This window comes from Apostichopus japonicus, chromosome 2, assembly GCF_037975245.1.
Source record: "Apostichopus japonicus isolate 1M-3 chromosome 2, ASM3797524v1, whole genome shotgun sequence".
Classification (NCBI taxonomy): Eukaryota; Metazoa; Echinodermata; class Holothuroidea; order Aspidochirotida; family Stichopodidae; genus Apostichopus; species Apostichopus japonicus.
The window spans coordinates 4046264-4072990 of record NC_092562.1 but is presented as its reverse complement, the minus strand read 5'-3'; the positions used below and the strand labels follow the sequence as shown (position 1 = coordinate 4072990).

General features: G+C 37.2%; 3 protein-coding genes across 8 annotated transcripts; 1 reads left to right on the top strand and 2 right to left on the bottom strand.

Annotated features, from left to right (window-relative positions):
* Nucleotides 1-1537: 1537 nt before the first annotated feature.
* Nucleotides 1538-8446, bottom strand: LOC139974738 (holocytochrome c-type synthase-like). Of its 5 annotated transcripts, none has more exons than XM_071982125.1 (6): nt 8137-8446; nt 6356-6564; nt 5542-5655; nt 4423-4691; nt 3920-4003; nt 1538-2431 (listed from the first exon to the last, which is right to left on the bottom strand). In XM_071982125.1, exons 1-6 carry the CDS (start codon nt 8429-8431, stop codon nt 2218-2220), a joined length of 1185 nt encoding a protein of 394 aa, XP_071838226.1. In that variant the 5' UTR covers nt 8432-8446; the 3' UTR covers nt 1538-2217. The 5 variants fall into 5 exon arrangements, with proteins under 5 accessions (XP_071838226.1, XP_071838252.1, XP_071838234.1 ...); XM_071982151.1 differs by lacking the exon at nt 8137-8446 and adding an exon at nt 7871-8005; XM_071982133.1 differs by lacking the exon at nt 8137-8446 and adding an exon at nt 7871-7998 and having other exon boundaries at nt 6356-6527.
* Nucleotides 8447-11767: 3321 nt separating this feature from the next.
* LOC139974727 (NADH dehydrogenase [ubiquinone] 1 alpha subcomplex assembly factor 2-like) lies at nt 11768-18210 on the bottom strand. Of its 2 annotated transcripts, none has more exons than XM_071982103.1 (6): nt 18038-18210; nt 17089-17187; nt 16502-16591; nt 15481-15596; nt 14417-14480; nt 11768-13929 (listed from the first exon to the last, which is right to left on the bottom strand). In XM_071982103.1, exons 2-6 carry the CDS (start codon nt 17183-17185, stop codon nt 13820-13822), a joined length of 477 nt encoding a protein of 158 aa, XP_071838204.1. In that variant the 5' UTR covers nt 17186-17187; nt 18038-18210; the 3' UTR covers nt 11768-13819. The 2 variants fall into 2 exon arrangements, with proteins under 2 accessions (XP_071838204.1, XP_071838213.1); XM_071982112.1 differs by lacking the exon at nt 18038-18210 and adding an exon at nt 17940-17992.
* A 244-nt stretch (nt 18211-18454) lies between these two features.
* On the top strand, nt 18455-26384 carry LOC139974723 (RNA 3'-terminal phosphate cyclase-like protein). The gene is made up of 9 exons (XM_071982089.1): nt 18455-18644; nt 19152-19223; nt 20824-20999; nt 21527-21598; nt 21803-21927; nt 22567-22692; nt 23177-23330; nt 24154-24257; nt 24788-26384. Exons 1-9 carry the CDS (start codon nt 18515-18517, stop codon nt 24951-24953), a joined length of 1125 nt encoding a protein of 374 aa, XP_071838190.1. The 5' UTR covers nt 18455-18514; the 3' UTR covers nt 24954-26384.
* The last annotated feature ends 343 nt before the right edge of the window (nt 26385-26727 follow it).

Sequence of the window (26727 nt, the reverse complement as noted above, 5' to 3'; positions counted from 1 at the left end):
TTTACGAAGCAAAAATTTCCCCTCAGGACATACGTCATTTCTGGTATGCCCCCCCATCCTCCCCATATCACCCCAAATCCAATGCCTGGCTACGGGCCTGGCGTGAAAGTTGACCATGTGCTACTCGTGCGAGACGAAAAATGTTCAATTTCCATTACAGAGAACCGGTATCCTTATCTTCCTGCAACAATGTAAAAGTGCAAGTGGGGGGGGGGGGGGTTGCGGAGATGGACGGGTTATGGGGGAGCTAGGGTGGATGAGATTAAAAAAAATTACAAGAAAAGAAAGGTAACTTTTGAGGCAGGAAGAGCTCACACACGTTCCCTTTGACCATAATGCCAACCAGCACCTTCTTTAGAGAAAAAGCAAAAACAAATGAAGAGTTTGGATGCGGGGTCCTTGTCTACAATCTTGTTTCAAAAAAAGAATCTTTCCTAAAATTCATGTAAAAGAAAAAGTATCAAATTGACCTTCTTTCCTCCCCAAATACTGTAAACATCAAAATTATTTATGAGCACAACTCTACATTTAGAACTTATTGGTAAATCTAAAATTGCCTCAGAATTTACTATGTGACTTCTAATCTCCTAATTTTATTCTTGGGGCGGACTCCAACACCCCCTACTAGCAAGAGTGGGCTTCAATGACCCCAGGGTCACATCACCTACATTACAATATCCTGGATCGGTCTCTGTTTCTCAAATCCCCAGAAAGGAAACCCCATCCCCAGGTTGCAGTGCTGAAGTGTTAGCATTATCTGATATGCAAACTTATGAACCATTAAATCCCAAATTCATTCGACATCAAAAAAAATGAAAACCAATAAAGAAAAATTACAAACTCTAGTTTTCATATTTTATTCAACATTTCCTTCCTATAGGCACACAATATATTTCTTGCATATTTCAATGAGCGAAAGATGTCGGCAATCGCTTTCGTTCTCTCAAGTGTTTCTCTCTTACCAAATGCATTCAGTGGTAAAAATTTGTTACTACTTCTCTGGTAAAATAGTAAGGGAAAAAATCATCTCATTTTGTATTTCCACAGGGAGAAATAATTCTTACCAGCATTTTTTACAATATGTAGCATCATCTTTACAAGGGAAAGTATGCGTTCCCAACAACAATACCTTGATGAGATATAGTGTGAATGTTTCCAAACTTGGTCCTAGATGTAAATGACCCAACATCCCACAAAAATTAAACATACAAGACACACAAATATTAGGACATTTGTTTCTTGAACTCAAAAGCTTCCGTGCCTTTTCAGGGGTTTGTTGAAAATGTGACTACCTTTGTGGTAGTGAATGCTTTCTTGCAAAAACTATTCCAAACCAATTGGTGTCCAATATCAGACAACTAGAAGGAACCTCCAATACCGAATTCCAAAAAACACGACAACAAAAATAACAAGATTAAAAGGGGAGCAACCAAGTTCAAAATCATTTTCAGTTGAAATACACAACAGTCTTTGTAGAAGAAAACATTCTTACAAAATTCCCTTGTTGACTTCACATTCTCTTTCTGGGGTGGGTTTGTTTACCCATCATGCAACAGTCACCTTCATCTTCCATTGAAATCTTCATCGATGCCATCATTTATTAAAGTGAGCCCGATTACCTTTTAAAAAAGGCAGAGTGCTGGAGGTGGGGTATTGACAGAACCGATACTTGAGTAGCTTTCCTACATCCAAGGTAGAAGATATTCAACTCTAGCAGTTTGGTGCACTCTGTTTTGAAAATAAATGAAATTGGTACCAAGGGATGTATGGGACATCTATAATGTTGTACTATGGCACCACGACCGCACACGTTATCTGATGCAAGATGGAAGATCTTGCTGTTGTTATAACTAACGTTGACAGCTCTCAAATTTGTCGGCAATGACACACATAGAGTATTGGAGCACCACTCTTAGACCAGAATATCTCACATCTTTGCTGCAGGGTGACTTCAATGCGTAATTATAGTCTTGATATCTTATTTTTTATAGTTTCAGTTTTGTAAGTCTTGATCATTCTGTGCCCACGGTCGTCCTTTATCCGCAATTGCACAATTGACTCTTATTGCAAATACCACAGCATTTTATAAATCTCATGCCAATCTTTCCTGTCGAAAATCCAACCCGAGCCATAAAGGGACCGAGACCATCCTCCGCATCCATACCTGAGATTTATTGCCTCTAGCACATCTGTCTCCTTTAATTGATACTAATAGCATTATTCCTCTCCACTTCTGTAGAGCCACCTCTTGTAGGTCACTTTCATCCGGTCCCAGAGTGCAGTCGGTGAGTCGAGCGCGGGCCTGACATCCAGCAGGGAAAATTTGTACTCGCTGTCCACCACGCCGCTGTCATAGTAGTCGATCACGTACCGGACGTCACGCCCGCAGCGATCGACTATCCAGTCGTGACGGTCGTAGGGCCTTTCATATCTGCAGGTGAGACAGATGAAACAAATGATGACTCATAGACCCCAAATTCCTAAATATCCCAGTACTCAACAACTAAAAGCACTTGGATGAAAGAAAGATGGTCATTTCTACGGATAGAAATGCCTTTTTGACTGCTTTCAAAAGCGAGATCAACATGACCCCTAGATGACCTTTACATTACTACATATAACACAAATACTCATTACTTATTATCAGCCAGTCTGCTGAATATCCATGCATGTTTTCTTTGCAGAGGATCTAGGGCTTAAGACAGTTTTAAAACAATATAAAGCTCACCACAAAATGAGCTTTCACCACATTTCCTAACCACATCATATGACCTACTACCCAAGGATCACCAAATATATTCACCAAATTCCATGAAATATGAAGGAAGAAGGAATTTTTTTTAATGGGATATTCTGGAAGATGAGGTTGACTGCTTCATAATAAAAATGCTGGACTTTTTTTCTCAAACTGTATGTTAAAGTCGCATCTTCACAGCATTTTACATGACGAAGATATGAATTTTTCAAATACGGTGGTATTTTTGTGACTGCATCTGGCAACACCACAGTGAACACATCACAGTAATTCAGCTCTGCAAATGGGTTTTTTATTCTTCATCAGAATTAACTCACTTTTACACAAAGAAAAATCATGCTTCTACAAAACACGAAAACAATAGCTACATTTTGATGAAACTCTAAACATTGAAGAGAACCTTGACAGCTAAATAAAAGCTAATTAAGCTTTCCAATGAATTGCGTTTAGATGATAAATCAACAAAAGTTTTAAAATAAAGAAAGTAAACCTCTTTCGAGAATACTTGCTGTTATGACATCACAGACCACATTCTATGATCTACCCCAAGAAAGAATCAAGGGTTTTAGCCAGCCAAAGTAGGGTCCACTTAAACAGCCATATCTTGAGTTAGGAACAAGATACTGAGATAGGATATTGTCTGCCACTAGAATACCCCTTTTACTAGTGGAAAGACAAACAAACAGTATGACAGACAAACATACAGCATGACAAACAAGCATACAGCATGACAGACAAACATACAGCATGACAGACAAACATACAGCATGACAGAAACACATACAGCATGACAGACAAATATACAGCATGACAGAAAAGCATACATCATGACAGAAACACATACAGCATGACAGACAAACATACAGCATGACAGACAAACATATAGCATAACAGACAAACATACAGCATGACAGACAAAGATATAGCATAACAGACAAACATACAGCATGACAGACAAAAGTACAGCATGACAGAAAAACATACATCATGACAGAAACACATACAGCATGACAGACAAACATACAGCATGACAGACAAACATACAGCATGACAGACAAAACTACAGCATAACAGACAAACAAACAGCATGACAGACAGTTTAAAACACCAGTGCATTGGTTAATATCACTGGCTTTGCTGGTCTGTGAGCTAACCACTACTTACCCCATCCACATTCTGATTTTAGCTCTCGGTGAGAGGTCTGTGTATTTTCCTCCAAAGCTTTTCAGTTGTGGCTTGGAACAATTCCTGTAAAATGTGTGCAACAATGAGGAAATAACCTGTAAGTAAAGTGGATTATTGCAATTTGTGATTGAACTGTTACATCATATTACTGATGACCTGATTGCATTTCTCCCAACTTCGTTCTTTAATAGTAATGCTGGTAAGATAAGCCAGTACCCAGTACATCTGTTAACACAGTACTAATGTATGTGTAGGCTCAGTGTTCACTCTACTACAGAAAAAGTTTCCCCTGTTGATAAACATGCTGCTGAGTTATTAATGAAACAAATGAATAGTATATTGTTTGACCAAATGTACTGTCATATCAGGAAATATAACTTATTAAAATAAAAGAAAAAAAAAGAAACACTGCTACTTTAATTCAGATAATTGAACTGTGATAAAGTCACACAAGATAGAAACAATTTAATCCTTTGTCTTACTTAAAGTGCATAGCTTCCCACTTTAAGACCTCCAGCCAAGCCTGTTCGTTGTTGGCGTTGTGTATTTTGATGATGTTCTGCATATCTGCTTGGTTGATGTCTTCTTTTTGCCATCGCCAGCCCTTCCTTAACATGGCATTCCAAAACATTTGTTCTGAAGGGTACACCCAGTTTTCATCTTTGCCCGCCCTGGGAATGGAGGACACCTGTCTGTTTGTCGGCAGAGCGAACGGCTGATCAGCGGCTGGACGTTGATTTGGTGGTGGCATCTGTGTGGGATTGAAACAGGCGAGATAAAAAGGTGTGGGTTTGTGACTGAGAGAGTTGGATACACACATACAGGTTGGGGGGGGGGGGTGATGATGACGGCAATCACTCAGGAGTTGACCAACCGATGTTGTGGTAATGGCACTTACTGCCATGGAGATGGCATTTATCGACATAATGATGATGGCACTTACTGACATAATAATGGCACTCACTGATGTCATCTGAAGAGATGCTGATCACTTGATGTTGCAGTGATGACATTCACTGCCATGATGATGATGATGATCAATATTCAGTGACAAAATGATGGCACCATTCTCTGCCATGATGGTGATGGCACTTACTAATGTAAAGAAAATGGCACTCATTGAAGAGATGCTGATCACTTGAGTGACTTGACATTGTGGTGGTGAAGCTTCCTCCCCCGACAATAATAGACTCACTGCCATAATGATAATGCCACTCTCTGGCCATGACGATGATGAAAACACTTAGTGCCACGATACTACGGCACTAATTAATAGAATTATGCTGGAGCTCAGTACCATGACGATGGCATTCACCGATGTACTAAAGAGTAAAGACGATACTCACTGACAAATGAGAATGGCACTGAATGACTTGATGAAGATGGCACTAACTGACATAATGAGAATGGCACTGAATGACTTAATGAAGATGGCATTAACTGACATAATGAGAATGGCACTGAATGACTTAATGAAGATGGCACTAACTGACATAATGATCATTTTTATCCATTTTGTTCAATGCTATCGTCAGAATACCGATTACTGTATTTCTACGAGGTGCAATCTAGAGCTGTTGTAGCACACTGATTGATCTCACCATATTGCTGGGATCTACATCATCTGTCTTCTCCACTACTAGTGGTTCTCCAGCACCGGACATTGGACACTCACTGACCCATTCTTGAGGTACTGAGGTTGGAGCCACATTTTCCTGCAGAGAAAGAAGCTTACACTCTAAGACTTTGAACATGAATAGATGATCTTGAGAGGAACACGACGTAGTAAGAAGAGGAGGCTAACCCTACCGTATCTCCCACCGACCAGCCTATTTGATAATGTTCATGCGCTATTCCCCTCATAAGAGTGGGAGCTGCAGTTGGCAGTTGGCAATTGAAAATTATCTTATAGGCATTCGTAAATTTAAATCATAAGCCGCAACCAAATCTCCATTGACTCAAGTGTGTCACTTAACGTCCGGAGTTGCGATATATATCACTACATATATTGGTGTCCATAAAGGTGTGTAGCTAATTTGGTACTGTAAGTATACATTTACAACATTCTATCTGAACTCTTTTGCATTGGGAACCATCAGTAATTCGATATAACAATTTGCTTCCGTTATTGAAGTTAAGAGTGGTTTTTAGCAACAGGCAAAATTCAGCTTTAGTTGTAGTAACGTTGGGAGAAATGACCAGGAACCATTTACGAAAATCAGCTGTCGTCTGGTTGTTTATTTTATAAGCCAAACCTGGCGCGAAATCTAGGGGATCGGGGGGGGGGAGGGGGGGTGAAACTCGCCGGGCTCCCACTTAATGTAAGGCTTGTTAACATAACAATATTAGGTTACTTAGCTTATGCCTGAAGTTCAGTAAACTCAGGAACATTAACATAACAACATTAGGACTTACTTTGTTTTGTACAGGACAATCACTGACTGATGATGGAGTGGATGATACTGGCTTTGCCTCTGATCTGTCTTGCTCTTTGTTATGCATAGGACACTCAGATGGTATTGCAGTCTGTTTTACCACTGTTTGAGGGCTACTTGGTACTTGGACAGAGGAACCACTTGCACCCATTCTAATATACCAAATGTGGAAGATAATGGACTCAAAATCTGAAAGAGGAAAATTGGATCATCCCACAATCAAAATATTTGACAGTTGCTGACAACAGTAACAGAGATGAAATGACTTCCTTATCTCCTTAGTTACGATAAAAAGTTCAACAGTTAGGCTAGGTCTAACTGGTCTATTATTATAACTAGTATAGTAAAGGCTTCATATTTGACGCACCTTCGTAATTGATGTACCTTCAAATATTACTGGCAATGATACAGCAGGCAACCTCAAATTTCTGCAGTAAAGCAGAGTTACATATTTCATGAGCTTTAAATCCATTTCAAGTATATATTGGTCAAATTTTGTTTTCTTTTTAAGCTTTTAACACCTCCCCCCATTTTGCACATGTATGTATATTAGGAAATCTTATTCCCTAAAAATAACCAAAATTACCTCAAAATGATACCACTACTTTCTGGGACCTGACCTGTCTGAGCTTAGAGGCTCAGAGCATAGCAAACAGCATCCAGAGTCAATGGATGTATACTTACACAAAAGTTACAGATTTTAGCTTATCAACAAATGTGTCAATTTTGGGGTATGAAAGAACTTGACACAGCAGACATTTTGTGGTCAGATTCTGCTCAATTGATCATTTCATTTCTGAGGAATAACACATATGAAAAACACATACAGTTGAGTGATTTTTTTTTTCCCTTGATAGACATCGTTGATCAAATCCTTAAGTGCTTAAACTATGAATCCACCCATGCTATAGACTAGACTGGCGAATGACCATCTATCTATCAACCAGCCTCTTCCAGGAGATGATCACATGAAGAGGGTGGTGCTTCAATTTCAAGGTGAATTAGCCTATACAGATGTATGCCTAAGCTAGTGTATGTACCACCAAATTTGATCTAGCCAATGTTCACATATCACATTTCATCATCTTCTCCAATTCTCAATCAGTTTATACTATACTTGTAATTTCCATGTTGTGCTTAGGCCTATCCTAGCATAACATTATGTCACGTAGGCCTTATCTAAGGTTACACAACTTCTATGGGTTACAAACACAGATTAGCTACTAACAGTACTATAAACTTAATTATTAGTACTATTACAATTTACAAACACCACCTACCCTGTGCTCATGCATATGCTATGGTTTGGCGTAACTTAGGCTAGGCCTACAAAACTTAGGCTAGGTATATGACTCACGAACTGTTTCTGTTGATGCCTGCTAAAATCTCTTAAAATTTGAAGCTGAATTGGGTGGAATATTCAAATTCTGATGTTTCTGTAAATTATATCGTGCGAGAGAATGGAACATAAAACTAAAATATAGGGTAGACCTACTGTAATCCTAGGCTATAGTTGTCGTCTGTACTTGAGTGAACAGAAGGATATTCGATTTGGATATGGTAATGATGATGAAACTTTGCACTTGCAGAAGTAGTCCGTGAGGCCATTAAGTATAACTGTAGGAAAATATTACAATGAATAAAAGGAAGACAATAAAATGAAATTGTCTATTCCTCAAGTATAAGGTTTTATTGAAATCATAATTTCAACATTAAAATGCTCTAAAAGGTATATTCTTAGGTATGAACGGCCATAATTACGAGCTGTCTCAAGACTAACAGCATGTAAAGCATCTACATATCTAGCTGCGAAAAGATTCTGCACGAATCCGCGGATTAGAGTATCCAGACTCTTGGTTACATGTGTTTCAAAGTTACGCAATTTCTGACGTCCGAAGTAATTAGGGCCAAACCCAATCAGTGGCAAAGCTCGGATCGAGGCAAAACTGAACCTAAGAAATCTCAAATTGATTACAGCCGTGAATATAGCAGAGAAAACATTGAGACGAGGTGTGATTAGGCGCAATCTAACTATACCTCCAGTACATCTTCCCATTGACGATGGGTACAACTTAAAATTAGGGTTTGCAATAATACTTCAGTTATAAATATGTTCGAAACGACCGATCTGATTATAAACTAACCCTTGTTTAATAAAAATAATAGTAACTTGACAAGATTCAATGGAGTGGTAAGGCATCCTAAAACTTGGCATGCACTGAAATCCTGAATAGGCTGTCATATGGGATTGAAACTTGAGGTTCTCCTAGCAAAACGTTATCGTCCACTGATATAGATGTCATTTATCTTGGGAATACCTTCAGATATGACTGTGAAATCAAACATCTTTTCACGATTTGGTATGTGTGTTTTCGCAGCTCCATAGTACCTCGCCACCCCCCCCCCCCACCCCGAACACATCCCAAAATCATAAATAGTATAACCTATGTTGAACCAGAACATTTTCAGTCGGCAGATTGTTGCTTTCTTCACTCGACATCTCTTTATCTCTCAATTTTTTATTGCTAAACAAAGACCAGGACGTAAAGGAGATAAACCACCGGAACGTCAAATTATCCCCCATAATACGCAAGAAACTAATATAAGTTTATGAAAACTATCGGGTAACAGCTCTCATCCTGTTGGTTGACGTAGCAAATTTCAGCTGTCTTGTAGGTACTACAATAGTCAAATGCTACCTTGCAGGGGACCTGAGCGTTCATGACTCATGCGTACAAATTTATTGTCGTACTAATGGCACAGTGTCCTGTAAACAGGTTATCCAGTTCCATTACCTAACACTCCACTATATTCTAATTGCGAGCTTCAATTTCGTCGTTCTTGAATGCAGATGGTATGAGACATTCACATCCAAGTTGATATTACAATTGTGTAAGTAACAGAGTTTTATTTGCAACCATGTTCGACGCACCTGACGTTTCACAAACATAGGGCTAGGCTACCACCACCACCAGCAATTTGTTGTATTACTATTGGTAATTTGGTACTTGAACTACTACTTACTAGCCTAGCCTATACTAAGCATATGGCCTGTAGGCCTAAGCTAACACAAATAATAAGAAGGTTAAAACCAAAACCTGTTTTAGGTAGAACTACTTATAATATAACTTCAGTTATCAACTGAGTCTTAGAGCAGAAATTAGACTAGACCTACATATTTTTCAGTAAATTTATGTTTACTCAGTAGGCCTATGTTGCTAAATGTTCTCATATTATAATTAAATGGTGACAAAAAATGACTAATCCTGCTGGCTTCTTTTATGATAACCTTTATTCTTAGATACTTCAGAAGAACAACACATAGACTATTTTGCAATGGCAGACGATGATCACGTAGTACCAAGCGGACCTTTGGATGAAGGCACGCCAGTTCCCTTCTCTGCAGATCCAACTACGTGGCATGGATGGTTTGAACAGAATGTCGTACTGTGGGCAGTCACAGATCCCTGGGGATTTCTTAGGGCTATTTTCATGGTGCTTACACCATTTTTCATACTGAGCGGTGTCCTCTCTTATATACTCATGAAGGACATAGAGAAAAGAGAAAAGGACAAAAAGAGGAAATCAAAGAAAGATGTGAATACACTGAGAGCAAGGGGCAAGCACGTGAAATCTAAGAATAAAAAGACAGATTAAATACCATATCTCATATCAAGAGGACCATCAAGCAAGTTACCCAAGGCCATTTGGGAGCAAATTTATGGTTTTAATGGTCAATAATCTCATTATAATTATTGGGTATCAGAAGTTAGGCCAAATTTTAAAAAACTAACATGTTTCTCATCCCCGTCGGCATCATTTGTTTTTAGCTCTGCTTCGTTTTCTTTTTTTCTGTCTTCTTTTTCATTGTGAATGGTTGAAATATGCCATTTCAAAGGAGATTTGAAAGTTCCAAAACTAAACACACAAGAATATTTGGATTGTCACCTACATTCTGATATGACTAGGTGATATTCTAGATATAAAATGGAAAGAAATGCCCTACTCCTACCTTTTTGGAAAATGTTCGGATGAGAAACATGTTTTTTTTTCTTCAACCCAGCCGTATATTTATATGGGTGGGTTTAATTTAGGCTTATATTGGTCTTGCCAGATTATCACTGGGAAATTAATGAACTCAGTTGGTATGAATGACTAACAGTTAACACTTACTGTTTTGATGTTAATCCCTTCCAATAAATAATTTATCTCATTAATAATATTAAAATGCTGCACAAATGTGTTCATTTGGTTATAATACAAATGTGAGAACTGTAAACAGTGTTTTTATACATTAGTAGACATTGCTGAAGTGCTATGGAGAATTGGATGTAAATGTAAATACTCCTTTCCTCAAGTATCAAATCGCAAGAAAGGTTAAGTATCTGGATAAATTTGGTATGAAAGGAAAAGTTTCTATGAATGCCCAAGATAATCACAATTTGAGAAATTAATAACTATCTGATAGGGATCTTTCAAACACTGGTTAATATCAGACTACTTCTGCATGAATAACTCGCCATCTTTTCTTATATGTAGAGGAGTCTAGTTCTGCGATGCTATTTCTGCTCCCAGGTCAGGTCATGTCTGAACAGTGTATTGAAAAAATGGTCACAGTAAGGTGTGACCACCTGGGTAACACTGCAGCCAGTTCTAAAGGATGTTGTCTTGTTATTATTCACTGTAACCTTGAAACACAAAGGTAAATATAAAAAACTGTCATAGAAAGTGTTGACAATATACTCCAACCATTTCAAACACACCAAAAAAGTCACTTTTGGGGAATTTCTCAGCTGGCCAGTTTTGTATTATTTACTACATACTGTAGCAGCTTATCCAAATCCATTCCACCAGGGGGGTACACAAAATGGTTCATGGGGCAGCCACAGTGAAATATTGTACCCAGTCTGCATGGAGCATATCACTTGAGGATACATACCTACTCCCCTGAAATGGGAAGTGCATTACTGTATAAGCTATATAAAATATTAGAAAGTTATACATGTGTTGATCTGTTAGATAGACAACCTGTCTCAAGTAGGTACAAGGCCTCTATAGAGAGACTCCGCAAATTTTCGTTGCCATTTGGTTCTGCAGGCACTATTAGGGTCTTGAAGATCTAGAAGGTCGCAGAAAATTTGCCCGACGTCTGCATGCTGGTCGCACTTTGTCCACCTATGCATTAAACCGTTAAAATCTGGGATCCTCAAGCCTTCACTTGTTATACTTCAGTAACTCCTGAATGGAAATTTAGAAAATGCTGTTTTGTATTTAATCTTCAATATCATCGTTTTAACAACTGTTTAATAATACAATTGAGTTACAAGTTTTTATGTTAAGGAGTATGGAGGGCAGCAGATGTTTGTGGTAAAGGGTGTGTCATATTTTGCCATTTTCTTGATTTTAGTTGTATGCTCCTTTTTGTGGGGTGTGGTTTTGACAATATCCTCTTTATGTCACACCCTATCACTTCCTCTTATTCTTTACTATTTGCTGAAGTGAAATATGTTTTGTTTTCAAGTATACAGTAGTCATTGGACTGCAATATTTATGATTTAATTTAATCCAGATATCTTGATTTTTCACAAGTTTTCTGTCGCAACAAGGTATAAATATGCATTTGTGAAGTAATTCCCAATATCGTTTTTTTTTGGGTCTGTTGGGTTTTTAACTTTTCCTCTTCATGAAAAAGCTGTAATGTAACATGTATTCATGTTTTGTTGCTTACTGATGTATGTATGCAACAACTGAATAAATATGGCTGTTCCTCAGTTCAACATGGTCAATCCTTGCTTTGCTGGGATAAGAGGAGTATTTAATACTTTTGGTTATGGTCGTTTTTAGGGTAAAGGGTATCTAATTTACTTTGATGTTTACATACCCTGGAATTTATCTTTCACTAAGTTGGTCTTAGGTTTCTAATTTTACATTACTCCTTGAACATGTACCTAATTATTGCAGTCAGGCTTGATTGTATATCTGGATTGAAAGTCCATTTTTAACAGTGGGAATATTTTTTAATCATATATTGGTATAGATTTTTGTCGCATAACAATCAAAAAAAGTAGATGTAGAAATCAACTATTTAAATTTTACCAAAATATCAACATGTGAGGTTAGCACATTCTACTGTTATGTTACTCTTGTTTGATTCCTTGCTCAAAGCAAAGGAATCATTGCAGTCATGATGCTGTGCATGTGTGTGTCTGTATGTGACGCCTTGGCCTGTAAACAATATAACTTAATATTCTAAACGTGGATGGACTTCAAAACGTTGTATGTAGAATTATAGATGCACCATATGGAGTTAACTCACTTTATTTGACATGAGTCAGATAGTTATTTGAAATAATATAGCAAGAAATCACACTGGCTTTCTGGTTACATTTTTCTTTCAGATTTTATTTCACGGTCACTTTCAACATACAGCAGTGCAATCATGATTGAAAATGCATTTTCAGATAAACAATGAAATCATAAATGTAGCAAAAATAATGAATAATTAAGAAAATCAAAACACGTTGAACAACAGTAATTGCTTGTGATGGCAAGTGCACATTTCATTTTTTTTTAAAATAATACCTATTGTAGTATGATGTCCAGAAATAGTTTTGTATGGCCTTTTTTAAGATACATGAATCTCAAAAAATCCTTGTTATTTGCATTGTGAAAATTTAGTAATATTAAAAAATGTATTCTTCCTTTTTCTTTGTCTGTGCAACCTGTCCTCCTTTATTGTGATACAATGAATTATAATGATAACTTTCTGGAAGTATGTATCATTTGGTATGTATGGTTTGGATTTAATGTTCTCAAGTTAGAAGAAAACAATACATCTGGTGATACTTATTACAGCCTTTAATATAACATACTACAGCTCTTTAAGACTTTTGTGGATTCTGACCTTGTTTGTCGACAAAAGTCATGAACATACAAGGAATAGATATTATCAAGCAACTATCTTTGAAGCACAACAGGAAAGCAATTTAAAACCACCAAAGTGCTATTATGTATCCCTTCCCACCACAACCCAAGGCATACCTGAACCCCCCCCCCCCGCCAATATAAAAAGTTGCTTTACCATGCAAGTGATCCACCCTGTCAAGTGCAAGGGCAAATTCTTCTCAATATGTTATTGTGTTATATTTAAGCTGTGTCTTTTACATTGAGCTGTTACATTTATTAGCTGTGATGTCTGTGTTTCGAAAAGTCTGCAGAATTGTTGCGTCTTTAGTTTCGATCCAGCTGAATCTGTGTGCCCTTTGTAATGACCTTTAGCCCTTCACACAGTGACAAGTTGAAAACCCAAGATTAACAAGGAGGTAAAGAACTTCCACTCTTGGTAGCAGAAGGAGAACAGTGGTGACAGTTCCTGTCTGCTGAATCTGTAGCCGTGCTTCTCACAACCGTGGTGATGATATGACCTCACTGGATCAGACATGACTCATTTCGGTTTGCTTGGAGGCTCCCATGCTGCTGGTTCAAATTCATTCCCAGTGCTAAGGGGTTTATCACTGCCTTGTTCTGTGCCATAGGTAGGAACAGATGCATGGCCTATGAAAACAAGCAGCAGAAATTGACAATTTATATAACTACGTTCAAATCTTGAAATATATAATAGACAACCAAATTACACAAATCTGACGTAACCTCCAATTCAAACCAAAGTTTACATATTCAAAATATGATGGTCCAAGCTTAATTCATTTTTAAACAACTACTGTCATAACAAAATGCTTATTGAAACATGGTTTTGTTTCATTTTGACAAATTGCTGTTATTTTATTATAATATTTCTTCCTTTAAATTACCAAACAGATTAAGAATTCATCAGTATGGGTTCTAAATATGCTTCAAATTCAATATAACAGTCACTCAACCATGCTCAAACTTTACCAAGCAATTTTGCAGTCACTTTCAAAAATCCATCGTCTTTTGTCTGGGAATAATTTGCTAGAAAGTTATTTTACATTTTTTCAGGACTTTTTAGCATCCTAACATTTTGATACATCATAATTCACATGAATGTTGCTCAACTCACCAGTTGCCTGCGTCCCTGGAGATGGCCCTGCTACTAACCCCTCATCATATTCACGCTGCTGAAGCTGTGGGGGAAAAAAAGAGTAAAGGTGAACCTAGGAGAGTCTTCTAGCTAGCTTAGTTATCATCTTATTTCAAGTGATACTTGGCAGTTTTGAGAATATTTGCTATAAACTGGGCAGAGCTACATATAGGAACAGGGTAGGGGTGTCAGAGTGGAAGGTTCCCCCTCACTTTCAAAAATGAGGGGAGGCAGGGGTTTGCTCTAAAATCAAACATTCACAAATTTGAGCCAAAAAAGCAAAACATTGCCATCTTGTTCTATCTTGATAACTGGCAGCATCTAAAAACCAAAACCCTTCTAAGCAGGTGCCCCAAAGCTGCCAGTTTTCTGCCTGACAATTTTTGGATAGGGTTATCATATATCAGGATTTTCCCTCACATGTCATCTTTTGTTCTATCATAATGAGCATCGAGGTTTACATAAAATCCTCACAAAAAAATATAGGCAGCTCTGACAAAGTTATTAGAAATAAAGTGGAGAAACTTTTCTTATGGTGATTTTTTTTCAATCTAGCTTCTGCAATTTGAGCACAGAAAGTCCTTTTACCATTATGATCTTACAGTCAGTTGAGATTTTCAACTTCAGATTGGGTACCAGGGCCATAAATCACCACAAATGGGGGTGAAATCCATAAAGTTGTGGATAAAATATGATAACCATAATATGGCACCAAATGGAAGTATCTGCTATCATTGTCATAGCAGACTACAGAAGATAAAAGCCAAGCAAATTTCTGGTTTAAATTACCCAATTTCATCATCATCATCATCATCGTCAATCAGTAATTATAAAACATGATATCTTGGAACACCTCAAAAGTGTCAATTTCCGATTGGATCTAACATACTTGTTGAAAATAAACATTGGTACTGCAGATCCAAATAATGAAGATGCTTGCATTCCTTTAGGGCTTTAGATTCCTTACATGTCGAACTAAGAGCTCTAAATGATCACATCCAATACGAAGGTTAACTCTAATTCCAGTCTGCACTCTGCAATACCTCTTTATCCTTTCTTTCCACCTCCACAGCTCTTTTCTTAACAATCAAAGTTTGCCTCTCCCTCTTCTCAATCTCTTCTGCTGTTGGTGGATCTCTTCGGTTTCCTCTGACCCAAGCTGCACTCACGGAAAGAAGCAAGATTGGACATCAATTCGATTTAATTCTCCATTTCGTACATGTATTGTACCTCTTAAAGGTGAAGTCTACAGCTTAAGTACTGTTCACAATTTGTCAGTGGCATAAATGTTATCAGAATTGACTAGACATGTCATTTTTATCCACCAAAAGTGCACATGGAACAATTACAGAAACCTCAAAGGCAAGCCAGGAAAAAAGTGTACGTAAAGGTTAATGGGAAAGAAGTGACTAAGTTCATGCAACTGAAACTGATATCCTTAAAAGTACATGAATCTTATGGTCTCTCTTAGCAGATTTTATTCAAAGTATTTCCATATAAATTAGAAACCTGCCAGAAAAGTACATTTTCTGTACGAATCTGAATATTGAAGAGCCCAGAACAAGTGTGGGCCAAAGGCTATATATAGTCTTACTAGCCTATGGGTATTAAATCCAACCCAGCTCCACGGTTTGCCATTGAACTAAATGAACCATGACACTTAACCATGTGGGACACATAATATTCTGTATTTAAATAAATGTTTAAGAACTGGCTAATTAGGGTCAGCTGATAGTTGTAACCATACAAGTCTCTTAGATTGAGAGGGTATCTAATTACATGGAAATGATATTTGCCTTGACCTTTGATCACAGAAAAGCCACATAAAACAGTCCACTTCCTTTGGTATACTTTGTTTTTGGCAAACTATTTCATTCCTAGTAGGAAAGTAGGCATAAGTACTGTCAAATATATTAATAAGGTCCCCTAAGAGAACATTTAATTTGTGGGAAATCCTTGCCCTCCAAACGTTATCCCCTCCTCCCCCTACCTCCAATCCCACCCCCCCTCCCACCTCATTACCCATTACATTTCACACATCCTATGGTACAGCTTCCCACATACCTTCCCATTCTACAGGAACCGTCCCTGCCTGGTAATCAACGTGCTCCTGCGATGATTCCATCGATCGTTTAGGTTTGGCTTTAATAGATTCTGAAATAAAAGTCACAAATATAAAATACCGTACAGTAGTAGCAGGACTCCCATCTGTGCAATAATCAGATTACAGCACGAGTAGGGAAGCAGGAAGCATAATAATAATAATAATCAGCAGTTATTTTTACGATGCTTAATTTAGCAACCACAAATGTGGGAGAAGCCCACAAGGGCTAATGGATTAACTGACATGTCGGGAGGCTTCCAATTCAATATTTTAACTCAAATTGGAATCTTTTCAATTTTAGAAATCATTTCAGATGGGAAAACCATAGATTGTTCTTGGATGAAAAGCCCACTTTACTATGACCCTCCTTCTAGGAACTTTCTGATTGTTAAGCCTTGTAACTTCAATGCCACCACCTTTATCCACTCGGCCACAGCACCGGTATTAGCATGCAAGCAACTAAAATGTGTAATATAGGGGTAATACTGGAAACGAAACTTCGGTGACATAGAGGGAACATGTTACCCTGGCTCAATAAGTAACTTACCAGAAACGATTTCAAAGTATTTATTGCCAAGATTGTCCGTTCCCACCAGTTTTTTGACATCTCTGGAAGCTTTGAATATTGACCGAAAAATATTCATTCCTGCAAAGATCGAGTGACATATACGTAAGCAAAATGTCATCTGAACTCAAACTGGTATACAGTATACATGCAATTAGGATGCGCCATGATCATTTCAAATAATTATCATTCAAATGAAAACACCCATTCAAGAACATGAAAGATTGCTTACAAAGAAGATATAAAAAGATCATTAACTTATTCAAATAAAGTCATTTACATGACACATCAGCACTAGCATAATTACTGAATAAATACATTTCATAATTTTCAGCTTATTGACCCTTGAAATAAGTCAAAAGAGTGATGTTAACTGCACTTTTGAAGATTTAAGGTTTATTTGGGGTAAGATAGCATACACTTGACTATGGTGCAATTGATGTAGGGTTAGTTTAGACATACAATCTTAAGATATAAATGAATTGATTAATATGCATACATGTATGCTTATACTATGAACAAATTAATCATTAATTTATTCTTCTTTCAAGACTTCATGGAGTTTCGAAACAGAATTATAATTTAATCAAATTTGGTCATCACTATCACTTCCTTTTTCAGGTCTGTAAATTAGATTGTAATTTAAATGAATTAATATTTGTCACGACATATTCACTATGCAAATATCACATTCACAATCTACAAACCCAAAGGTCTCGATCACTATCAAATTAGTAGAACAACTAACAATATAAAATACACATTTTTTAAAATAAATTTCTGAAAGCCTCACAGGTTTGGGTCCAATGGTCCAAACAGCACTATATGCTTACCTGGGAAGTTTTGTGGGACTAAGTTAGGCTTGATCAATGATGCAATGACTTGTATGTAACCTTAGGCCTAGTTTGTTTAAAAAGAGCAAGACAAATACCTGAAGTCAGCTAATGTTGCGATGATGGTTTTAAATTCAAAGAACTGTTGCTGAGATGCTAAAGGACTACATGTATGGATTTGATTGCCACTGGTTATTCACGAATCACTACCCTGTCCTGTTGTTAGATGTTCAATAAACAATGGTTCAGTAGCCGTGTGGATTATCTTCAAAAACTATTTCGCAATCCACAGCAGTGGAGCCACATCATTACTTATTGGGGATACAAAGTAATATTTCTTTTATGTTACAAATAAATCTTTCTTACTGCATTGTATTTTTAAAACTGTTTAAATAAAGATATATTTGATAAAAATATAGCCACCTTAAAAATGTAATAAGTATATTAACTTTTAAACTTGAAAATATTTTTGCCTATATATATTTTTATATATCCGATCGACCTTAATACAGTGGACACTTCCATAAAATTTCACATGTGGGTACATTTCGGAAACAACTTTTACACGACGAACCATGGCAACAAAACCATTGACTTACGAAGGCAGTAACTACTTTCGACAGCGTTTAATACTTGCAACACTCAGCGGAAGATCAGTCAAAATAAATAGGATTAGAAGCAAAGATCATGATCCTGGATTGAGAGGTAAGATTACTAGAAGCAAACGGCTAACTTTGCATTCGTGCCTTGGCCTATTCATTATTTTACACCGTTGGTACCATATCTGCGACATGTCTGCATTAGAGACCCTATCCTAGAGACCCTATGGTCTCTAGTCTGCATCCAATGGAAATGAGGTCTTAATTTAGAGAGCAAAGCGCCTTTGCACCATGCACCTTTCCGTGTGCAGAAAGTGTTATAAAACATTGAACACTCATGTATGTATTGAACAACCAAGAATATGGCACAGTTTATTTGCAAATATAAGAATCACCTTTTTTTGTAGAATAACAACAATGGTGTACTGTGTATGTCAACATATGCTAGGCATACATCGTATACATGATGTAAAGGCTAGGCTATCTATGGCTAGTTGTCAGTTTGTTTTGAGTTTGTTCCTTCTTCCTTCTCTCTTTTCTTTTGTAATGTATTACTTTGTGATCTACCGTGTAGAAGAAACCATATGCAAGTTTCTTTAATATTTTTTCACAGAGTTTGAAGCAAGCTTTATTAGACTTCTCGATAAAGTTACTAATGGATCAAGAATTGAAGTAAATGAAGCAGGTGAGAAATAAGCAATATTAGATGAATATATCCAGATCATTTGAGTGACAAAAAAGTGCATTCACCACATGTGAAAAAATACAGGAGAACGGTGATATATGAAAAAACAAACTAGCGGAGCGCCACCATCGGTTGGGGCGGAGCGTACAAGAAAATTTTGGGTTTTTCAAACCCCCAGGTGGCCGGAAACGGCACTTCCCGAGTGTTTTATGCTGCGAATACCTAGCCCTAAAATATGGGTCTCAAGCCTGCAATTTCTCAGATTGCACGTAAAATCTGTAAAAAACATTGTAATTTGTATATTCGATGGTGTTTTAAGAGGGTATTCGTAGTGTACTCGCAAAGACGTTTTTGAATGTAGTAAATTACTACTTGCAATTAAATGCAATAATTAAATAAATGTCATAAGAAAAAACAGAAAGCATTTCTTAATGTCAACAAATGGGTAATTCCAAAACTATGTGCAGTTGCCAACAAATTTCTATGAACCATGCACTGTCGCGAATGCATGTACCCTATACAGTACAGGTGAAATGCTAATATTGTGATTTTATTCGTTTAATAATTGATTGCGTTTAAACAAAGAGCCATGTTCCACGCCTTGCGTGTACTCGTAGTGTACCGGTACTCACACTCACTGCTTCCACTTTTCACGGGCGTGAAGACGCGGTTGGGGTGACAATGTGGTCTATAGCCAGGGGACGGGCCGAGGGTCCCCCAGCATTTACAAAAATTATTACACCTATATAATTTACGTGTGCATCGGACAGATCGACAAGTATGCATTGAAAAATGGGCAGATGCACGTTTCGGAGCCTTGGTAAATATTGGGGGGGCTTATCATGCATTTGCCCCCTCAACTTTTTTATTGGTTTATCGGTTCCGCCGCCACTGGTAGATAAAGTGACTTGCCCAAGGACACAACATAATGATCTGGTCAGGACTCAAACCTGCAAGCTTTAGATCACAAGTCCACTGCCTTAACCAAAGATCTCAAAGGCTATGTTCCTAACCTGTAGTAATTCCAACAAGTGTATCATTTGTTTACAGATACAGTGGATAATTGCATTTATTAATAGAACTGTTAAGAGTGACCAAGGACAGCATTGACAAAAAATCTACAACAAAGTCTTGTAGATAAGGCTGCCTATCTGTATTTCCAGGCCTTTTGTAGATGGGACCTTTACTGTTGGTAGGGCACTAATGAGTGATGTAGCTAAGAAGTTCAAAGTAAACCCTTTTGTATGATGTCACTAGTGAGGGATTTTATCTTTACTTTCTTTCACAAGTTCAAAATTCTCAATTGTGTGTCATATTTATGATTTTGTAGGAAGGAGGAAATTGGAGGATGACGTTAGGGGAAAATTTGGCTTTTGACCAAAACAAAATAAGGGACATTTTTAAGTTTGAAACTAAGAGCTTTCCATGACTAATTTCTTTTTTAATATGTGTACAATCCTGTAATGAAAGTTTTCATATCGATATTTGAAGATAAACAAAATTAAAGAAGCTTGCTGTACAAGATGCAAGCGCAGGTATTCCATGCTAATGTCAACTTTATGAAGTATGATCTGGAAATGTCTGTTTCTGATTCTGACAGGTACTGGAGTTCTCTATCAACCTGGACTTCCCCTTGGTGGCAACATCGACCACGACTGTAACGTCCAGAGAGGTATCGGTTATTACCTGGAGGGTCTCATCTGCCTTGCTCCATTCTGCAAGAAACCAATCAAAGCTATCCTAAGAGGAGTGACAAGTAACCAGATAGATCCATCGGTATGTGTTGGTGACATTTGCTGGCTTTTAAATTCCAGCCTTCAAGACCAGAAGGATAAACACGAAGGGATTGTTTTATCTTATAGATACATGTATGAACAATAGTAATAATAATAATAAAGGATTGATAATATGTATGTAATCACTCTGCAGAGAGGTCAAGGCTCAAGGAGAAAAGAACAACCAACATAGAGTCAAAAATAAAAATAAATTAGTTAAGAGAGGCCCCCGAAAGCCTTTGTGCTTGAAGTTTCAAATACAAACATACATGCATACAATATGCTAGATTGACCAAACAAACAATGTCTTTCTTAAAATTTCTTTGGGATAAGTTGGGATCAGAATTTCTTGTTTTGTTGTGTAATTGAAAATTGATTTTCTAAATGTTGTGGATAGAAGCTTCAGAGAAATAAGTATTACAGAAATAGCTGGTAATATAAGTTAGTTGTTTGTTAACAATTGATTTCCTCAAATTTGTACTTTCTGCTAATTTTATTTATGTATTTTTTATTTTGTCATTCCTTCAGGTTGATGTCATCAAAGCTGTTTCCATCCAGGTTTTGAAGAAGTTTGGAATAGATGAAGGGCTAGAACTTACAGTAAGTGAAACCAAAAATAATTAAAACTTTTGTTTTGCATATATACTTGATTTATGTTTTCTTAAATATTCCATGGGGTACAGTTATTGTTTGGGTTGCCGTTTATCTTACAATTTTTCAGCAGGTAATACGTCACATTAAATGCGTGTTTTATTCTTTCTTCAGAGAGAGTTTTTTAAAAACATGTTTGTTTTATTTAATTAGGTGACAAAAAGAGGGAGCCCTCCACTTGGCGGTGGCGAAGTGATCTTCAAGTGCCCCATTCGCAGAAACCTTAGGCCTCTCCAACTATTGAAGGCTGGAAAAGTAAAGAGAATAAGAGGTGTCGCGTATCCTTTATCAACAACAAAAACAAAATACAAATGCTAATATTTTCTTGGTTCTTTAGAATATTTCACTGACTACTTTATAATGGTTTCACAAAAGTGCCTACTTTCCATCCCAGTCTGAACAGGAGAAGAGAGTACAAAGATATGGCAATTCAATATGGTCATACTGTCTTGGGGAGGGTGGGAAGGGAGGGGGAGGGGCAGGTGGGTGTTAGGGAGAAATCAGAAACACAGCACTTTCAAGGAAGTTTACACAATTTTGAAAGAGAAATAATATCAGCTAAAATAGGCTTCAATACCAATGACTGCAAGACTGAAGTCATGTGCTCTACCAATTGGGCGACCCAGTGTTGGTTTTGTCAAATTCCCTTTTAATGCATTCTTTGGTAGGGGTGTCATTCAGAACTCATAGAAGCAGGGTTCAAACCCCGTTTTCGTATTATGTGATACAGTGTTAAGAAAGGGATTTCAAAATGACCTTGTAGTTGTGTCTTTCAGTGGGTTAAGTATGTTTCCATCTTCATTCCTCTCAAACAAGTATGAAGTAATGTGAAAAAAAATCTCAGATATTCGTTGACACTCTTCAAATCCTTTTAGTATCTGGATATATATATATATATTACCTTGACAGTATTTCAGCTTTTCCACTCGTGTTTCTCCAGCGTTTGTAAATCGGATGGTAGAGGGCGCAAGAAGTGTTCTCAATAATTTTCTGACAGACATCTATATACACACAGACCACATGAAAGGACCAAAATCTGGAAAGTGAGTACATTTTCAATTATTTTGTTACTCTAAAACCCTGCAAAGTTCAAACTGTTATTGTTAAAAACCTCTCGTTGAATTAATATGTGTCTGCCAAAGACTGACCATTGTCCTCAAAGGTTGAATCCCAACTGTAAATATTATTCAAAGGAGTTAGAATCTGATGCCTTTAAGGGTTTTTTTTGCAGATGCACCAAAAATGGCATCATAAAATGTTACCTTTGACCTCCAGGTTAAAACCTCACTATTATATGAAAAAGGCACAGGAAGTCTCCGTTTGATTCTCCCAGCCTCACTTTCTTGCTATTCTCTTCTCACTGGGAGGAGGTAAAATACAGAAATGTCCTCTCATCTCTCAGATCTGTATCATCTTGAAGAAACAAATTAGTACTGGAAGATTTAAGGAATTTTCTTTAAGTCAGAATCTTTCATCGTCAGTCAAATTTTTTGTTTTCTTGAAAATTGTGCCTTTTGTGTTTTATAGATCACCAGGATTTGGTGTATCTTTGGTTGCGGAGACAACGGAGGGTACCTTCCTCAGTGCAGAGGCCATGTCCAATCCAGTGGGAAAGGAAATCACAGTACCGAAAGATTTAGGAAAGAGGGCAGCAAAGCTACTCATGGAGGAAATCTATAGGGTTAGTTGCTGTTACTAAGATTGTTTTAGATTTGTGTATAGTTTATACCCAATGGTTCGTTCCTGTGGGTTTATACCAGGTCTACATATATTTTTATACTTGTAGGCTTATATACCAGTCGGTTTCTGTCTAGTTTTACCTTTCATTTTATACCTATTGTTTCTGTTTTTAAAAGAGAGTCCAAGAAAAATGTAAATAATTACCAGATGTAAAGAAGACTATTTTGATTTGTCTTTCATTTTTTCCCCATTCATTCATATTTTGTTCTCTGGTACTCCCCCAACCACCCTTCCCCCTCAACCCCCCTTCTCTCATTTTTTCTTTGTGTCATATTCCTTGCCTCTCTGATACATTCTAAGGATTTCGAGTTGTTCTCCATCTCTATGTCATTTGTATGTACCATTGAATAACTTACTAATGTTGTGCAGGTTTGATCAAAATATTACAACAACATAACAGAACTCAATGAAGCAGTTTGGAGGGAAAAAATGGACTGATCTTAGTAAAACATTCAAATTATTCATTGTAATTACAAGACTTTGTTTGTAGTAAACATACTTAAAAACCTTGATTTAAAGGTATTAGCTAGGGAAGATGTTACAAGTAAAAGGAAATCACTGGTAGGGCTAGGGGTATGCTACCCTTCCCCCATTCCCCCACCCCAAGCCCTATTTACTCTCAAAGAAGTTATTTGTAAGAACAACTCTGAAGGTGTCCACTGTTGACCACACATGTGTTATGAAGAGTAATCAAGGTAGTGTCCCATAATGTTTTTTATTGTTTGATTAATGTTTTGTGTTTTTCCTTCCTTTCTTTCAACCAGGGTGGATGTGTTGACTCCAGACATCAAGGTCTAGCTCTACTTTTCATGGCTCTTGGTCAGAATGATGTATCCAAACTCCAGACAGGACCACTATCACCTTACACGTGAGTTTAACCGAGAAAGAATAAAACTGTATATCTATAACCTTCTCTGTGTAATTTCTGTATCAGTAGTCTGTTAAATCCGTCTATCTATTATTGTATAGTATCGCCAAAGTATCATCAGAATTGTGAAACCAAAGATTTATAAAAATTATGAAAGCACCAAAACGTGTTGATGAACCAGCTATTTTCACATTTCGTGAGCGTCTTCCAAAGCTGCCCACCAATGGTTCTCTTCTTGTCTTGGCTTGGTCACTGACTCATCAATTTGAAAACTCCTGATCATATTTAGAATGGTGCTGTCATTCTCAGGGGTGAGGTTAAATGTCTCCAGGGCCAACTTTTTGGCCAACTTTTTCATGGCCACTTGAGTGAAACCAAGTCCATTTGACATTTTCTAAGCTGTGACTTGTACACTTCTTGATTTTGAGCACAATCCCAACGATGTCAGTCACCAAGGAGTATAGACATATTTCCTGTTGATATGAGATATCAGAGGACTCTCACATTTCATAATTTTGACCTTTTTTCAGAATCCAGTTTTTGAGACACATGAAGGACTTTCTGCAGATCATGTTCAAGATTGAAGCGCAGCAGGAACAGGACGGTGATTCTGAAGACAGTAGAACTGGCCACGATAAAATACTTCTCACTTGTGTCGGTGTCGGCTTCTCGAACTTGAGTAAAACAATCACATGATGAGATGAAGGACTGTTTTATGTAGCCTGCCCAGAACGTCATTGCAGAGAGTCTGCCTCTCAAAGAGATTAAGTGCTCTTGGGAGTAAACAGCCAAGGCCGCTTGGACCATGCTGCTTGCTAGCATCCCTGCAATGCAAAAAGATGTGGCTGAAGTCTTTAAAATGGCAGTCGGGTGGCACGGAATGGCATAGGAAACCAATCTGTTTTGAAAGATATTTTCATCAAACTAGTTTTGATTGATATGTTAATGTGATGAACAATTCCTTTGGCAATCCAGTGGTTCAACAATGTGTTCCATATTTTCTGTATCAATTGGTGAAAACCACTTGACCATAAGCACCTGCACCATTTAAGTTTGTTTTTTTGACAAATGTATGTTGAAACAGCAGAATGTGTGGACATCAGAATGACAGATAAGCTGAGCATATCCTTCATTTATTAATGATAAAAATATAAATGATTAATCCAAAGAAAATGAATATGTTCTTACAAGTCATTGCATCGTAGAGACACTTGGAGTTGAAACTATTTTGGCTGCTATACAAATAATGTTGTTTATTAGACCAATTCATCATGTTAATTAAAAAAGCTAGTTTTTAAGGAATACCTTCTCTGGTATAACTTCACCGATCCATTGAACCGATTTGTGTTAGTTTCCTCGAGTAAGGATGATCTTAATATACAAAGAAGAAAGTTGATCTGTATTGTTACCACCACCATATTGCATCCTGTGCTCATTGCAGGAGAAGGGTTTGTTAGATTACAATCTGTCTGATGAAAATCAGCTAATCGATTTAAATTTGCCGTCTAATGGAAGCCTCATAGCAGGTTGAACTTTTTGTCACATTTTAACTGGTCAGCATAATTTTTCTCAATACGAAATATACTTGAACAGAAGCTAATGTCTTAGCTTGTTGCTTATGACGTGACAAGCGATGCTGAAAATATTAAGAAAGTCTCTTATCTGATCAAAATAAAAAATATGTTAACACTCTACATAGGCGTTCCACACTTTGATAGCATGGCCTACTGTGCAATATATGAACCGAGCTGACTGTGGCATTGTTACTGAATTATTGAGGCTATCTGTCAACTTTTACCAGGGTTTGGATGGAAGGAGTGATAGGTTCTATTAGAGACAAAAGCCTATTGTTAAGTAAAAAACAATACAATAGCAAATGCGCTGATCATTTCGATAGTAGTGAAAATTTAACGACTCGTAGCTTTCTATGGAATGACTGTCCGTGCAACCAGTTAGTCTGATGTTTAAAGCTTGACAACATTGCAATATTTCAGTTTGTTTTTTCAATCATTGAGGGTTGAGACTAAAGAAATAGACTGGCTTTGTTAGAGACAAAATACCTTGTTTGTTATCCATAACTACACCTGGTAAGACAAAATACAAAAACAGAGTGATTTTCAACATTCGTCTGTTTGTCTTTATAATGTTTGTCTGTCTGTCTGTCTATCTCATATAACGTTTGTCTTTCTGATAAAGCCTAAGTCGTAAAACCAACTGCTAAACGTAATGAAAAATGAATGGGCAGACACTCAACTTGTCTCCAGTTGAAAGGTGATCAATAAAGTAAAGGTTCCTTGCAGGTGTTGCATTAACTGTAGAGAATTGAAGTGCTAAAAGAGGGAGTGGCGCCAGTTTCTGGTTAATGTCTTACTTGCTTTCAATAAGGTCGTGCTTATCATGATGCCCTGTGCAATCCATCATTTTGACGTTATTTGTGCACAATTTGCAGACTTCTTTTAATGTCAGCTTA

What these genes read in the sequence shown, in the direction of transcription:
- LOC139974738 (XM_071982125.1), bottom strand. Translation starts at nt 8,431, where the DNA reads ATGGGAAGATGTACTGGAGGTATAGTTAGATTGCGCCTAATCACACCT. An exon ending in ATGTAGATCCCAGCAATATG is followed by an intron (nt 4,692 to 5,541) that starts GTGAGATCAATC and finishes AATCCCACACAG; the next exon opens with ATGCCACCACCAAATCAACG. An exon ending in AAAATCAGAATGTGGATGGG is followed by an intron (nt 2,432 to 3,919) that starts GTAAGTAGTGGT and finishes TCTCACCTGCAG; the next exon opens with ATATGAAAGGCCCTACGACC.
- LOC139974723 (XM_071982089.1), top strand. Translation starts at nt 18,515, where the DNA reads ATGGCAACAAAACCATTGACTTACGAAGGCAGTAACTACTTTCGACAG. An exon ending in AATTGAAGTAAATGAAGCAG is followed by an intron (nt 19,224 to 20,823) that starts GTGAGAAATAAG and finishes TGATTCTGACAG; the next exon opens with GTACTGGAGTTCTCTATCAA. An exon ending in GGACCACTATCACCTTACAC is followed by an intron (nt 24,258 to 24,787) that starts GTGAGTTTAACC and finishes ACCTTTTTTCAG; the next exon opens with AATCCAGTTTTTGAGACACA.
- LOC139974727 (XM_071982103.1), bottom strand. Translation starts at nt 17,185, where the DNA reads ATGAATATTTTTCGGTCAATATTCAAAGCTTCCAGAGATGTCAAAAAA. An exon ending in TGGAAAGAAAGGATAAAGAG is followed by an intron (nt 14,481 to 15,480) that starts GTATTGCAGAGT and finishes TTTCCCCCACAG; the next exon opens with CTTCAGCAGCGTGAATATGA. An exon ending in TCCAGGGACGCAGGCAACTG is followed by an intron (nt 13,930 to 14,416) that starts GTGAGTTGAGCA and finishes TTGTTTTCATAG; the next exon opens with GCCATGCATCTGTTCCTACC.